This window comes from Pempheris klunzingeri, chromosome 15, assembly GCF_042242105.1.
Source record: "Pempheris klunzingeri isolate RE-2024b chromosome 15, fPemKlu1.hap1, whole genome shotgun sequence".
NCBI classification, from domain to species: domain Eukaryota; kingdom Metazoa; phylum Chordata; class Actinopteri; order Acropomatiformes; family Pempheridae; genus Pempheris; species Pempheris klunzingeri.
Window position 1 is genome coordinate 6,298,950 of NC_092026.1, and position 13,539 is coordinate 6,312,488.

The following is a 13,539-nucleotide window of genomic DNA, read 5'->3' on the forward strand; positions in this document are numbered from 1 at the left end:
GACTTCCCTCCCTTGTGTTACATGTTCTGCCCATCCATGGATTTTGTTAGAAACACTGTGCACACTCTCAATTAGCTTTGTTGCACCAGTAAGCTGGAAGGAGGGAGATCATCAAGGCATGCAACTTTGATGCTGGGAGCGTAGCCACCTGTATTACAAGCAGACAGAAACTTTGTTGTTGTCTAGCTATTGATATTACTTGACCTTTTCAAAGCCTTTCAAACAGTAAGCTTTTGTCTGCTGCGCTTCTCTTCTTGTTTATTCAGGGGCAGCTGAAACAAAGTGTACAGCATGCAGAATGAACCCGTTAGGATTGGGCAATATGGTGGAAATTATTCTAACAATATTAAGAACAACACCCTTTCTGATATTAAAATACACATTTTTTTTAAACCATATCCCCAAATATTCGAACTGATGTTAAGTCATGTCTATTTAAAACGTAAAGAGCAACAGTGGCTATTGATTTAACCTTAATTTAACCTAACCAAATTAATAACTCTGAGCAAATTTTATTCATAAATGTTAAAAAGGAGGTATTTAAGTTCTTGTTTTACACATGAGAAGCATTTATTGTAATGTAATGTGGAGCAGAGTTCACTGCACTTTACATCCCTCTGAATATTCAGTGTGTGAACTTACATACATTAGCTATATTATGTATATTGATTTAAAAAAGATACTCCTATAATATTGTAATGTTGTTTTCAACTGTATCAGCCAGCCCTAATCTCTATGATTGATGTGGGAAGACGTGCAATCAATTAACAACAGTCACATAAAGCACATAGACTGTGTGCCTACAATAATTAATGAATGTGAGCATCACTGAATATCAATTTAACACTTACACATGATTGTTCAACAACAGTATAGTCTTTTTTATCCCAAGATAGTAGAATATCTACTAAAAATAATCAGAAGAAATAACTGTAAAAGTCATGTGCGAAATGATTTGGGAAATATCAGACTGCGTCATCATCCAGACCAAACAGCCACGTTTGTTTAGGCCTATTTTTTAGTCTAATTTCGACTGGTTTGATGTCCTCCTTAGCTGTAGATAAACTACACAGACAAGTCATTCATATTTACATTTAAATAAAAAAATAGACCTGAAAGAAGCTCTACTGTAGCCCTGTTGTACAAAGACCCCTCTCAGTCTGTTGTTGAGGGTCTCTGTAGTTAACCAGACCCATTATTATCCTTTTTTCAACCAGGAGGTCGTTTGCAATTACGTGTGCGCCTGTGTTTCCGTGCGTGCATGTGAGTGAAGGCTAAGAGATAGGTTGTGACATGACTGATGCCCTTCACCAGATGAATCAGAGATTCTGATGTGTCAGCAGGGATGAATAATGCACACTCCTCCACTACCTCTCTTCTCTTCCTCTCTTCTCCAACTCTTGTCTTCAGTCGTTTGCCTCTCTTTTCATCACAACTGCCACATCTGAAGACGTCTTCACCTCCCCTTTCACCCCTCCCCCCTCCCCTCTCTCCACCCTTATGCAAAAGAGAGCTTCATTTCCCCACTGCTGCTGCTGCTGCTGCTGCTGCCTCGCTGTCCTCTGGTCAACCCTGCTCTCTACTTCAACATCTAACTCCTTCTTCGCCTCCTGGATGTGATTTCCCAGCCGAAGTTGTACAGAGTCTCCTTTGCAGAACTTTTCCGCACTTTGCATGACAAGAAACATGCTCTCCTTTTATTCTGCTGACATTTGCATCGAGAATGCCTAAATGTGTTGATGTACACAGCTTATTATCCAATCACGGGAGGAGGGAGTGCAGCCATTGACTCGGTATGACAGTTACATCCCTGACTGACAGGAGTCATTAGGAGGGCAGGGCTGACTGACAAGATGGCTGACAAAGCAGGAGACAAACTGCCTCATCAGAGCTTGGAGAAAGAGTGGGCACCATCCACTTTGAAGTGTTCAGTTAGCCCTCACTAAATGTTCAAACGGCATAATGTTCTATGCACCTAGCTTCAAGCGCCTGACAAGTCCTCAAGAGTATTTTCAACTCCTGGAGTGAAAAACTCTGTGGTGCATGAATACAGGGCTCGGATGAATTCATTTGGGCTGGATGTATGCCAAAATATTTTTTTTAGATCTTGCAAAACATGAAATAATAAGATTTTTTTCTTGGTGGTATGAAGTCATATGGCTGCTAATGCAAAGAGCAAAATTGTCTGTCTTGTACTACTTTTCTTACCAAGTCTTATCATCAGTCTTGGGCCATTATATCGCTATGTTATACACTGTGTGGTGAAAAACAGCATTCAGTCAGGTTAGCTTACGTTTCGTAGCCCTGCGTGTGAATATGTCTTACTTTTAGACTTGCTAGTAGCGCCGGTCTGTGGTCAGTCCGTCCACCACTTTGGTTCAGACAGCAATGTCTCAACAGCCGTTGAATGGATTGCCACGAAATTTGTTACAGACATTCATGTTCCCCTCAGGATGAATTATAAAATTTCATCTAGCACCATCATCAGGTCAGATTCTTTGGTTTATGATTAAATACCTTAAAAAGAAATGGCATTTTCATTCACCTCAGCTATCATTTGTGTTTACTGCTAATGCAAATGCTAACATGAACAACATAAACTAAGATGGTGAACATGATAAATATTATACCAGCTAAACATCAGCATGTTAGCAGTGTCATTGTGAACATGTTAGCATGCTGATGTTAACATTTAGCTGAAAGCATCACAGTGTAACTAAGTAGAGTAACAAAGCTGCAAGATGGCTGTGGGCTCCTGGTCTTGTTTGAAAATGTCTTTTTATCTGAGTAATTCTGCATGTCAATAGAGTTAACATTTTCAATAGACCCGGTGTCTGTGCCACCTGTCCAAGCCAAGTGTGCCCTGTTGTATTCAGCTCTACAGATCCAAGAAAAGAAAAGGTCTGGCATGCCTCCATATGCCAGTTAGTGAAAGAACATCATTATTGCATCAGTGACACAGCTCTGCTCTGCTAAAAGACCTTTTACCGTGCAGGATGGAAAAGCAGTCAGGAGACTTACTGCTCCGTTCCCTCATCACAACTCACAGTGCGTGTGTGTGTGTGTGTGTGTTTTGTTCTTGTATTACTTACTTAGTGGGGTCAGAAAACTGGAAAAACTGTGAGAGCACCCACAGTGTGAGGCCATTTTGCTGGAACCCACAAGGGAAACCATTTTTTTCTTTTGTTACTGATGAAACTAAAAGTGTAAAAAAAGTGTTGTTTGGTGATGGTTAAGGTTAGGGTAAGGGTCAGGGAATGGTTAGTCTTCTTTAGTTACAATATACATTGTGTCTATGGGAAGTCCCCACAAAGATAGCGACACATGGTTGTGTGTGTGTGTAGGTGTAACTGGTGATGGTGGCGACTGGTTGACATGGCTCTTGAATGCAGCCCCACATTTGTTCGTGGCATTTCATGATTACTCTGTCTCCACAGTGCTGAAGGATGCCAGGCTGGATGAAGTATTTGTTTGACGGAAGAGAGAGTAATGGCTAGTCATTGGTGGAAGGCACCCATGCGCAAGTCTGTTACCCCTGACAAGCATTTCACCTCGTCACTTTACCGAGACACACTCTCTGTTTGATTTCAGAAGAGACGGAGGACAAATGCAGTTTTTCTACCCCATTACTCCGGTTTTCAATTCTATTCACAACTTTATCGTCCCTCAAGGAGAAATTCATTTGGCGTCACAAATCTCATCTCCATCAGGAAGTCATACAATGGCTGGTTAGTGACAGAACTGCTAAGGCTGGTCGCCTGTGTAGCGCATAAATAGGATTTGATCTCCATACACAGTCTCACAAATTGGCACTACTTCTATTCAGAGGTGAATTTTTTAAGTTATTGGTACTTTAAAGTTGTCAGTAATCAGCTGTTTTGGCTGCATTTTTGTGCTTTTTACCAAAGACAATATACCAAACAATAAGGAGTGTGAAATGTTAATGCTCTATAGATGATCTGAGTGTTGTTGCAGAACAGTGTTGCAGTTTTGAGATAATGAGCTCTCAGTGGACGACATATCATGTGACCAAGCCAGACAGGTGATACCATGGCAGCACAAATACACAGGAGAGAGTTGGATCGCGGGCAAAACACAACAGTGTGTCTCCAGAAAATTATTAAGTACCCCCCAATGGGATTAGAGATGTTTTACATAAGCAAACAGTGAATAAAAGCATGCTTGAAGATTGCAGCATGCAAGTGAAGGCGCAATGCGCATTGGTGTGCATGAAGCAGTGCAGCATTGTGCCAAGTGCGTAATGGTACTTTAAATGTCCTGCTTGCAAACAATGATATTCATTCTATAAATCAATTAAAGGATGAATCTATTTGAAGTCGGTCGACGGAGCTTACATTAGTGATCCCCCCCCATTGGATAATTCTATATGAATGATGAGTCAATATGAGGTTATTAAAACAGAACACTGTGTTTCTCAAGGCTGCTATTATAACTCTCAAGACAAGCTTATCAACAATCTGCTTTACGCAGCCCGACTTCGTCTTCTGACTGATGTGTCCTGGTTTTGCTAAACAGCTGAAACAGGGAGGGAAAAATGTCTGGTATGTATCATTAATGAAGCACAATTGAAATATGATGATGGCCGGGATGATGACAGTGACGTCCAGGGAGATGAAGGTGTTCTCTGTTGTCAGGGAGCCTCAGTCCTGCTTCAGGAGAAGCTCACTAATTGGCTGCGGTGTGTCTTGACTGGAAGGGTCTTTGCTGCGTGTGTGTGTGTGTGTGTGTGTGCGCGCACTGCTCGGTGGTCTTTTAATCATTCATTTTATTGAAAAATGATGGTGAGGCTTTGGGGGTTGAGAGCCACACGTGAAGATATATGGACAGAAAAGCTTTTCATGCCTTTCTCATGCTCTTATCTCCACATACAGTGCCATAAGCAATGCATTCTCAGCATTAAATCATTAATCACTAAACTAAATAATGAATGAAATGGCAAATTACAAACTAAATCATTACTCAGCCCTAAAATAAGAAATCTTTCGTGTAAAGAAGCAATGGTGAGGCTTACATTTGAATCAGGGATCATCCCTGTAATGTGATAATTTACAAAATGCTTCTTCTCTCATATGTCAGAGCTGCTTAACAATTAGGGATGTACATGCAAGTGCATAACTATGTGGACATCAGTATGTATATACAGTTCTCTCTCCCTCTAGGATAAGAGTCTGTGGCAGCCTTAGATATGCTAATTGGACAGTGAGTTGACAAGGACTCAACCATCAGCCTGCGTAATGAGCCGCTGCACAGAAGATCGGCTGCCTGTGAAGAGCAAGCAACAGAAAGAGGGGGAGAGAGAGGTCGCACAGAGAAATTACGAAATCTGTTTGGGTGTTTTTGCAAGCTCTGTGTTGTCGTTTCAGTTGAGTGAGCGTGTCTGCATGCGGACATGCACGCATCCTGTAATTCTGAAAACTTTCACCTGTCAGGTGAAAGTGTACCTGCGAACGTGCTGTGTCCGAACTGGCCATTGTTTTGCATGAAAAAAGCCTGCCATGTTTTAGCTGGATGACATTGCATTCTGGCATTACCCTAAGGGCTTTGAAAGAGGTTTATGAGCCTGAGGGGTTGAAAAATTGACTCAGCTCATGGAGATGCGAGTAATCCTTCAACTTATTTGAAAGCATGAAAATTGTCGAAATTGAAGCTGTGAGGTTTTCACCAAGTGTGACGCCTAGCTCCCCTTTTAAATCAAATTTGAAACATGTTAAAGCATATCAGTTGTTGGCACATTCACACTCTCATTATTCAGACACGTATTGACTCTCACATACCTTGACTTTATTACATTCAGCTGTTATTGCAACTTAAAATTAGGTCCATTTGGGCCTGTATTGTCAAAGCAATATCGCAAAGTATTAACAGTATACCATCCTAATGGTTTTCCTCTCCTTTTTAGAATTGTTGCTACATTTTAATTAATTGTTTATTTGGGACCTGGTCTATCGGTCTGAAAAGAAATGGACTTAATTTTGTTAAAGTGAATATAAGCAGCTGGTGGGTAAAAATGGCCCCTCAGAAAACAGGTGGCAGTACATTAGAGATTGATTAAAGCACCACTAGTTGTTGAAATAGAGATTAGAGAATAATGTACAGTAATTTAATGTAATTTCTACTAATATTGTATTACATTATATTCTAATTATATATATATATATATATATATATATATATATATATATATAAACAGATATGTGATATTGTGTTAGCCTCTTTACCGTTTCTCATTTAGAGGAACAAACTGAACTTTCACATAGCCTACAAATACTTCCCTGTGTTCCCTCTGTTCTGATCCCCTCTGATAATCTGTCCTATATGTACTTTTATACCATTTGGTAATACATTTCCTGCTTAGCGGGAGCCAGTCCATCTGTTGCTGGGCTCATCTGAGGCCGATACATCCATTACTGGATGCCTCTTTCTAGCTGTGTTAGATTGTCTGACCTTGGAGCCCCTTTAAGATGCGTGGGTGTACTTTTGCCGCACTATTGTTGGGCTGCAGCAGCTTTGCTATGTCCTAGACATGCAGAGATTGAGGTCAAAGGGAAACTTGGTTTGGTTATTTTGGCACATTTGTATTGGGAGAGGGAAAAAGTGTCAGTTATGATTCCCTCTCCCCCGCTTCCTTTTGTTCCTCAATCACAAATCAGCGTGTTGTCTTGGAGTTGTGATGAACAAAAACTAAGGAACATCCAGATTTTTTTAAAATAGAGAGCAGTGATCTAACATCTGAGATGGTCAGGAATAATGATCATGCTGGTGTGTAAATCTACTGATGCTCTGATGTTGTGCCGTGTGAAAGACTTCTTCACTTCATGACGGGATCAAACAGAGAGGTCTGACAGCGATGATGTTGCTGCAAATGTGGTTAAAATGAATTAAATCAAAGTGCAGAGTTGAGAACAGAAGTTTGTCATCGTGGCGTCTTTAAATGCTTAGTGCACATGTCCTCTACCCTGTTAGCTGCAGGTGATCAGTTAATTAAATTGTGGCCTCAAGCAAAACTCATGCTGCTCCCCGCCAGAGAAAGCCAGAGAGAGGATGTGGGTGGATACAATATTTTAAATCTGTTTTCTCATGATCCCAAGAAAGCTATTTTTATGATATAATTATTTCATGATAATACGAAAGCCATGCTGGTTTTTTGAAGTAGGAAATGATGGTTCCCCTTGGAGACACATGGACATATAAGAGAGATTTTAAAGCACTTACCTCGCAATTGAAAACCCTCGCAAATTCTCATCAAACATGAAGAGAAGCATTTTTAAAAAATAAATAGAAAAAAGAGATGACAGCTTGAAAAAACAAAAACAAATAATGTTACTGAAATAATCCTGAGAGTAGACTTTAGAATGAAGTTATCTATGGTTTCATGAGAAAATACATCTTAACGTGCCAACTTTATTAGATTGTTTTTATTATTAGCAATCATTCTTAAACCTGCAGTGCGAAACTTTTCACTCCCCCTTCTGGCAGTGAAAGTAGCTACACAAACAGTATTAATGTGCCCACAGGTTACTTAGATAGGGTGACTGTAGCAGCTACAAAGCTTACTCCAAATATTTCACAAATACCAACCTGTCCAAGAGCAGTGATGTGACAATCCGCTTCTGCCCTCAGTCTCTTTTTTTCAGCGCTCTCCATTGAGGAAAAGCTACACCAATGTTTTTTCATGTTTGTTCTCACCGTCAGTCGCTTTCTTTTTTTGACTGTAATCCTTCCTCTCAGTGCTGAGCTCTGTTTGTATCTGGAGCATCAATAACTTTTCATTACAGCCGTAGACTCTGAGGTACTCCTCGTTGCTGTAGCTTACTCTGTAGCGACGGTTGCCCCCCCATTCAGCTCTGGCAAACAAATAATTGCTGGTTGATGTAAAACGCATCACAGATTTCAGATTTACTCAGGTATGTTGTGAAATACAGAAATTTACCAGGTGGTGATAGCTTTAAAGGATAACTCTGCTCTTTTTAAACCTATCCTGGCTTTTATAATCATTTATTTTTCGTGATTATTGCAATTCTTAAATCTGATTGACTAGCTTGATTTTTTTCAAATCATGTCACGTCCCTCTGAACTGTGGTAAGTTGCGATTGTCAATCCTCAAGGTACAAAAACTTTTGGAACTGGTCCAGTAGGCTGCCGATGGGAATGATCTACTGGACCAGTCCCAATTCCAGAAGAACTTGTTTGGCAAAGGCTTGAATGTATCGACCGTTCATTTCTATTAAAAAAGTCTCTCATTTCAGCTTTAATGAATGATTTAGTGTTTAATTAGCAATTTGATTCATAATTTAGTGTAGTAATTAATATTTAATACTGAAAAATGCATATCACAATTTACCCCAGTTCAGTGATGTCTTAAGATGAATGCCCCAAATTATTACATTTAAAGTGACTGGAATGAAAAAAATCAAGCTAGTGAACCAGTCAGATTAAAGAATTGCGGTAATCATGATAAATGCTGAATAAATAAACGAATTAATAACTGATTATAATAGCCAGAATCCATGTCAGTGACTACATGTTTTTACTAATCGATGAATGAGCAGTCGTCACTTGAGCTTGATCATGAGAAAACAACACATGATAAATATTTACATATATGGGCTTTCCTTCCTACAGGTTTGGTGTGGGATTACTGTTTCCATGAGTCACATTCGCTCTCAGCAGTGTGATTAGACACTCAAGCAGCAACCTTGTTTATAGCTTCAGACCAGAGATGAAAGTATTTGCTTCCGGTGGTGATAGTTATCGCTATTTGTCAATATCTCTTAAAACTGTTTGGTGTGTAGTACGGGGCAAACATAGCTCTGACTTCAGCATCTTGCAGCATTAACCAACACTGCGATTTTCATTGAGGCACCCAAGTTGACAGATGAATTTATATTCAGGGTAAAGAATCGCAGCATTTGAGTGACAGGTGTGTTTTCTTGTTAGAGAGGAGCCTCAGATAGTTTATTTCCACTGCTAAAAATGTAACCAGGGCGGTGCAGCTCGTGCCTGCAGTAAGCCGTGCTTCATCCTGTGCTTCTGATCCTCAATATGTGCGCGTGTATGTGTCTGTGTGTGTTCATAAATGTGTCTGTATTTGTGTGTCTGTGGGCTGTGTGTTTAAGAGAGGGAGACGGGAAGTGTGAGAGAGTCAGTGCCAATCCCCCCCCCATGATGCTTTGCCATCTGCCATGTTTGTGTGTGTTTTTTTGCGGGTTTGCGTGGATCTGTGCTTTTGTGTGTGTTTGGCCCTGTGAGTGTCGTGTGCCTACAGGGTCTGAGGTCACAGGAAAAGTGAGGTAATATCAGTCCCAGCCCCTCCTTGTATGTGACTAGCACACGCTTCTGACACCAAACTTTTCCTCTCCAAGCTGGCACACAAAGCCATGCATAATTGAAGGCAAGGATATTTTTATGCTGAAGAAATATAACTGTGCACTATAAGTTCAGAATCATTGTTGAAAAATGTGAAAGGGGACAAATAAAGGGGCTGTAATCTCATTATTCAGTCCTAAAAAGCTTTATGGTGCATTGCACAGCCGTAGATCTTTTTTATCTAAAAGATAAATAAAAAGAAAGTTTTCTGATCTGTTTTCTGCTGAGCCAGGTCCCCCAAGCATCACAACACATATGCAGCATTTGCTCACAGTGCTGGATCTAAATTAAAGCTAAAAGAAATAAGAAGAACACAGGCTTCCTATCAGGTGTACTATCTCCCTGCTAGCATGGTGCCGCAGGAAACAGATCTGATCTTTCTGTGAGCGCTCGTAGCTCGTTGTCATGGAGACAGGCCTTGTGAGACCATCTCAACCCACTTGTGGCGAAAGGCATCACGGGTAAAGGGTGGAGGGGGAGGGGGTGGTTTGGGTGGGGGGTGGCGAGAAAAACAAAACATGTCATCTTCCAAGGGCCCCAGTGGAGCAGGGCCAGGTTGGATGCCACCTAAACAATGTTATTTCATCAGCCTGATGGAGCACAATAACCGGTGTACATTTCACCACCTGAGCTATGGTGTCATTATCTGCCTCCCTGCAATAAATAGCACATGTATCCCCGTCAATCTATCTGTCTGGCTGACCATCTGTGTTGTCACGCTGAAAAGGTAATAAGACCAAACCCCCGCTGTCTTCTCTCTGGATGCTGAGCCAGATGATCAGGGAGAGCAGGTTGTCGTATCAGTGAGGGGGCTGCAGAGACTATAGGAAGACCTGAGTCATGAGAATATTTGAGCTCACAAGGCTCGCACCTTTTAAGTCTGCCTCTGTGACAGGCAAACCACACGGCCCCTCTCAATCTGGGACCAGAGGGGACGTGTGTGTGTTGAAAGCGTTAAATACCATTAGCACAAGTGCAGACATGCCCAGACCGGCCTGGTCCACTGCTGCGCCTGTGTATCTGTTTTGGCTCGCTCCCTCAACATTCGCAGCTGTAGGATGCTCTAAGCCCCTTTGTTTGAACTGTGTCAATGGACCAACAACAGCTGGAGCAGCCGGTGCAGGGCAGCTGGAGAGAGGAAGAGGATTTGGATACAAGCAGGGGTTAGAGTGTGTGTAGAAAGAGAAGGAGATGAATGATAGGGTGCCACAGAGGAGATGGCATCAAGAGAGGAGAGGTTTACAACAAGGGAGGCGAGGCGGAGATGGGAGAAGAGGAGATTTCAGGAATACAGCGACTAATACAGGAGTGAGACGAGGGTAAGATTAAGGATTAGGCAGAGTGTGAGCGAGTGCGGTGGAGGTAGAGCAGAGAGGGCTTTGTCAGCAGGTGAAAGACAACGGGGAGGGGTGGATAAACTGAGAATGATAGATAGGGTGAGGCTGACGTCACAGGGAGAGATATAAAGGGCCCCAGCAAATCCACCACAGAGGACAGAGGAAGCAGACACTGCAACCCACGAGGAGCACCTAATGTTTCAGTGGCCGTGTGGCTCCACGCAGAGCAGTATTCCTAGTTAGATTAACGGTGGCAAATTGAGTTTCTGGAAGAGGAGAATTTACTTAACATGCTGCCAATGGTGCTTGAATGAGCTCTGATCTGATTTCTCTTATCACATTGTTCAATTGAAAAGGGGACGCTGAAAGCTTTTCTATTCAACGTCTATTACGCAGCGTTAGATAAGGCGAGGGCAAAGCGGCGCGAAGAAGAGCCTGTATCAGATAGACAGCCATGTTTTCAGATGAGCTATTTTTAGGGCAGGAACTGGCAGACAGTAATGTGTTTGAGCAGGTCATTAGCTCAATAAGTGGTTGGAGGAGTCTTTGAATATGTAACTCACCAGAAATGCCTCTTTCATTTAGTGAAGGCGGGTAAGGGTCGACCTAATCTCTGCCTCTCTGTTTCTGCCTCGTGTATCGGGGATGTCAGGATGAAAGCGGGCTTATGGGCGTTTGCACATATTTATGTGCCGATCACAATGTGGCCTGTCACCTGTGAATACATGTAATGTCTCCCCTAGAGCATATATGTTATCCTGTGCTGGTACTTGAAGGTTGACATGTATGCGTGTGATATATGACAGGTTAACAAAGGCTGCTTTCTCATTTGGCCTCCCCACCTGCGTTCTGACACATCAGGCAGAAGGGTGGGGGTCGGGAGAGCTCGATAGCACTGTGGAGTTATTGACTCCCAGAAAGGGAGCTTCTGCGCAGCTTGTCTAAATCTCTATAAGCAGACAGAGCTGAATTATGTCCAGACTTCCAGATGCGAGCAGCTGCGTGTGTTTATGTGAGGAAAGGGAGCGAAATACTGACTGAGACCCCCGTCCCCCCCGCCCAAGGCTAGGGATTAACAAGAGGGGGGACATCTATTAGAGCAGTAGTTTCTGATACGTTTGCTGTTATTGAATTTTGCTGCATTCCTACTGACCCCTCAATCCTCTTTGTTTAAGTGTTTTCCATTACTGTGGCACACTCTGGATGTATTATTGTATTAACACTTTTATGTACCACCAGAACAGTAAAATACTGAACGCTAAGAAGGAATTAGGCCAGAGCTAAAGTGAAATGAAATTATTAGGATGTCTGAGGGGGGGGGGGGCTCTTAAAAATGTATCATTGCAGCTCATTTCACGGCTCACTAGACAAGGAGACTTATTAACACAGAGGCAGTGCGACGAAAACTATTTCGGTCTGTTTCTTGTCTTAGTTGTTGAGCAGTGGCTCTATTGTTCTGGTATTAGTTCAGTCAGAGCTGGCCTGCTTGAGCTGTTAATCCCAAGTCAGAAGTGCTCTGGCAAAATCAAAAGACCTAATCCTGCTTTAGCATGAATTTGTCTTTAATTTTCTTCATAAGGATGTTCTCTCCACATCTGTATGAATTATTGTATGTTTTCCCTCTCTCCGCAAGGTGCACTGCCATTTCAGCTGCCGCTCTAAAAGCAGAGTGGTGAATCAGAGGTGAAGCAAATATGCCTTTTAATTGTTTTTCAACTGACCTTCTCGTTTTGTGTGTGTGTGTATGTGTCTGCAGAGTGCCTACCCTTGTTGAGTGAAGCTCTACTCCTATCTCTGTCGTCTCCAACCAACCCACGGTGGTGCCATGCCTCTGCCCAGGAAAGGTGGAGTTCTGGCCCAGTCCAGGAGGCCAATCCTGGGGCTCCGCCTTAGCCGCTCTCCCCTGTGTCTGCTGCTACCCATGATTATCCTGCTGACCAGCCCCCTGAGCAGCGTGTGTGCAGCACTAGGTATAATCATTATCTTTCTATCTATCTGTCTGTCTGTCTGTCTGTGAAAAGCTTACTTCTAACCACATTTTCTAAGTATTGATATATATACTCTATATCAATATATTGATGCCATATATGGTACAGTAGCAATGGCGCTAGGTTGCCAGCTCGCTAGCAAAGTATGAAAAGCTTATATTCTAGCTTGCTATACCTTTCATTTTCTTTCTTACTGCCTCTTTCTCAGTTGAACAGCTGGTATATTGTCAGCAGTAAATGCTATGTGCAAAGGTGTGAATCTATGTGAATGTGTTTGTATGCATGCACATCCTTGCGTGTGTGTGTGTGTGTGTGTCTGTCGGTACAGCTCTGGACTGTAGCGTTGTTAATGTGTTTTGATAAGCCGGGAGGTCCCATCAGCATGTTCCTCATCATCTCCTTGATTACAACATTTCCACAGATTTCCTGCCTCAGTGGTCCACACACATACACCCCCACGCACACACCCAGCTGTCACTGCTCTGAAAATATAACCAAGCTGATTTTTTGAAAGTGGATACGGGCTAAAGCTGGAGAAGGCTCTTTTCACTGCTAGGAATGGGAATTGTCTAATGTTTTTTTCATTTTGCATTTGTGTAACCAATTTGAGGCCATGATCCTTTGAGGAGACTGTCATCATATCTGAAATATTTTTATATTCAGTGAAGAGGTAGAATTACACAACACCCAACTTTCATTTGAAACGTTGTGGGATTGAAGATCTCTGCCTTTGGACCACCTACAGTGTATCTCTGCAGAACAGATAGCTGCTGTTGAAAAGCTCCATCTCCTGTTACTTTTTCTCTCTAGCCTCCTCAACAAAGAAA

General features: G+C 42.1%; 1 protein-coding gene across 1 annotated transcript in view; it reads left to right on the forward strand.

Annotated features, from left to right (window-relative positions):
- Positions 1–12,549: 12,549 nt before the first annotated feature.
- The window catches only part of LOC139213776 (receptor-type tyrosine-protein phosphatase S-like), a 46,848-nt gene continuing 45,858 nt past the window's right edge, over positions 12,550–13,539 (forward strand). The window contains exon 1 of the mRNA XM_070844409.1: positions 12,550–12,694. Within this exon, the coding sequence (XP_070700510.1) occupies positions 12,550–12,694 (145 nt within the window). The remainder of the gene's footprint in view (positions 12,695–13,539) is intronic.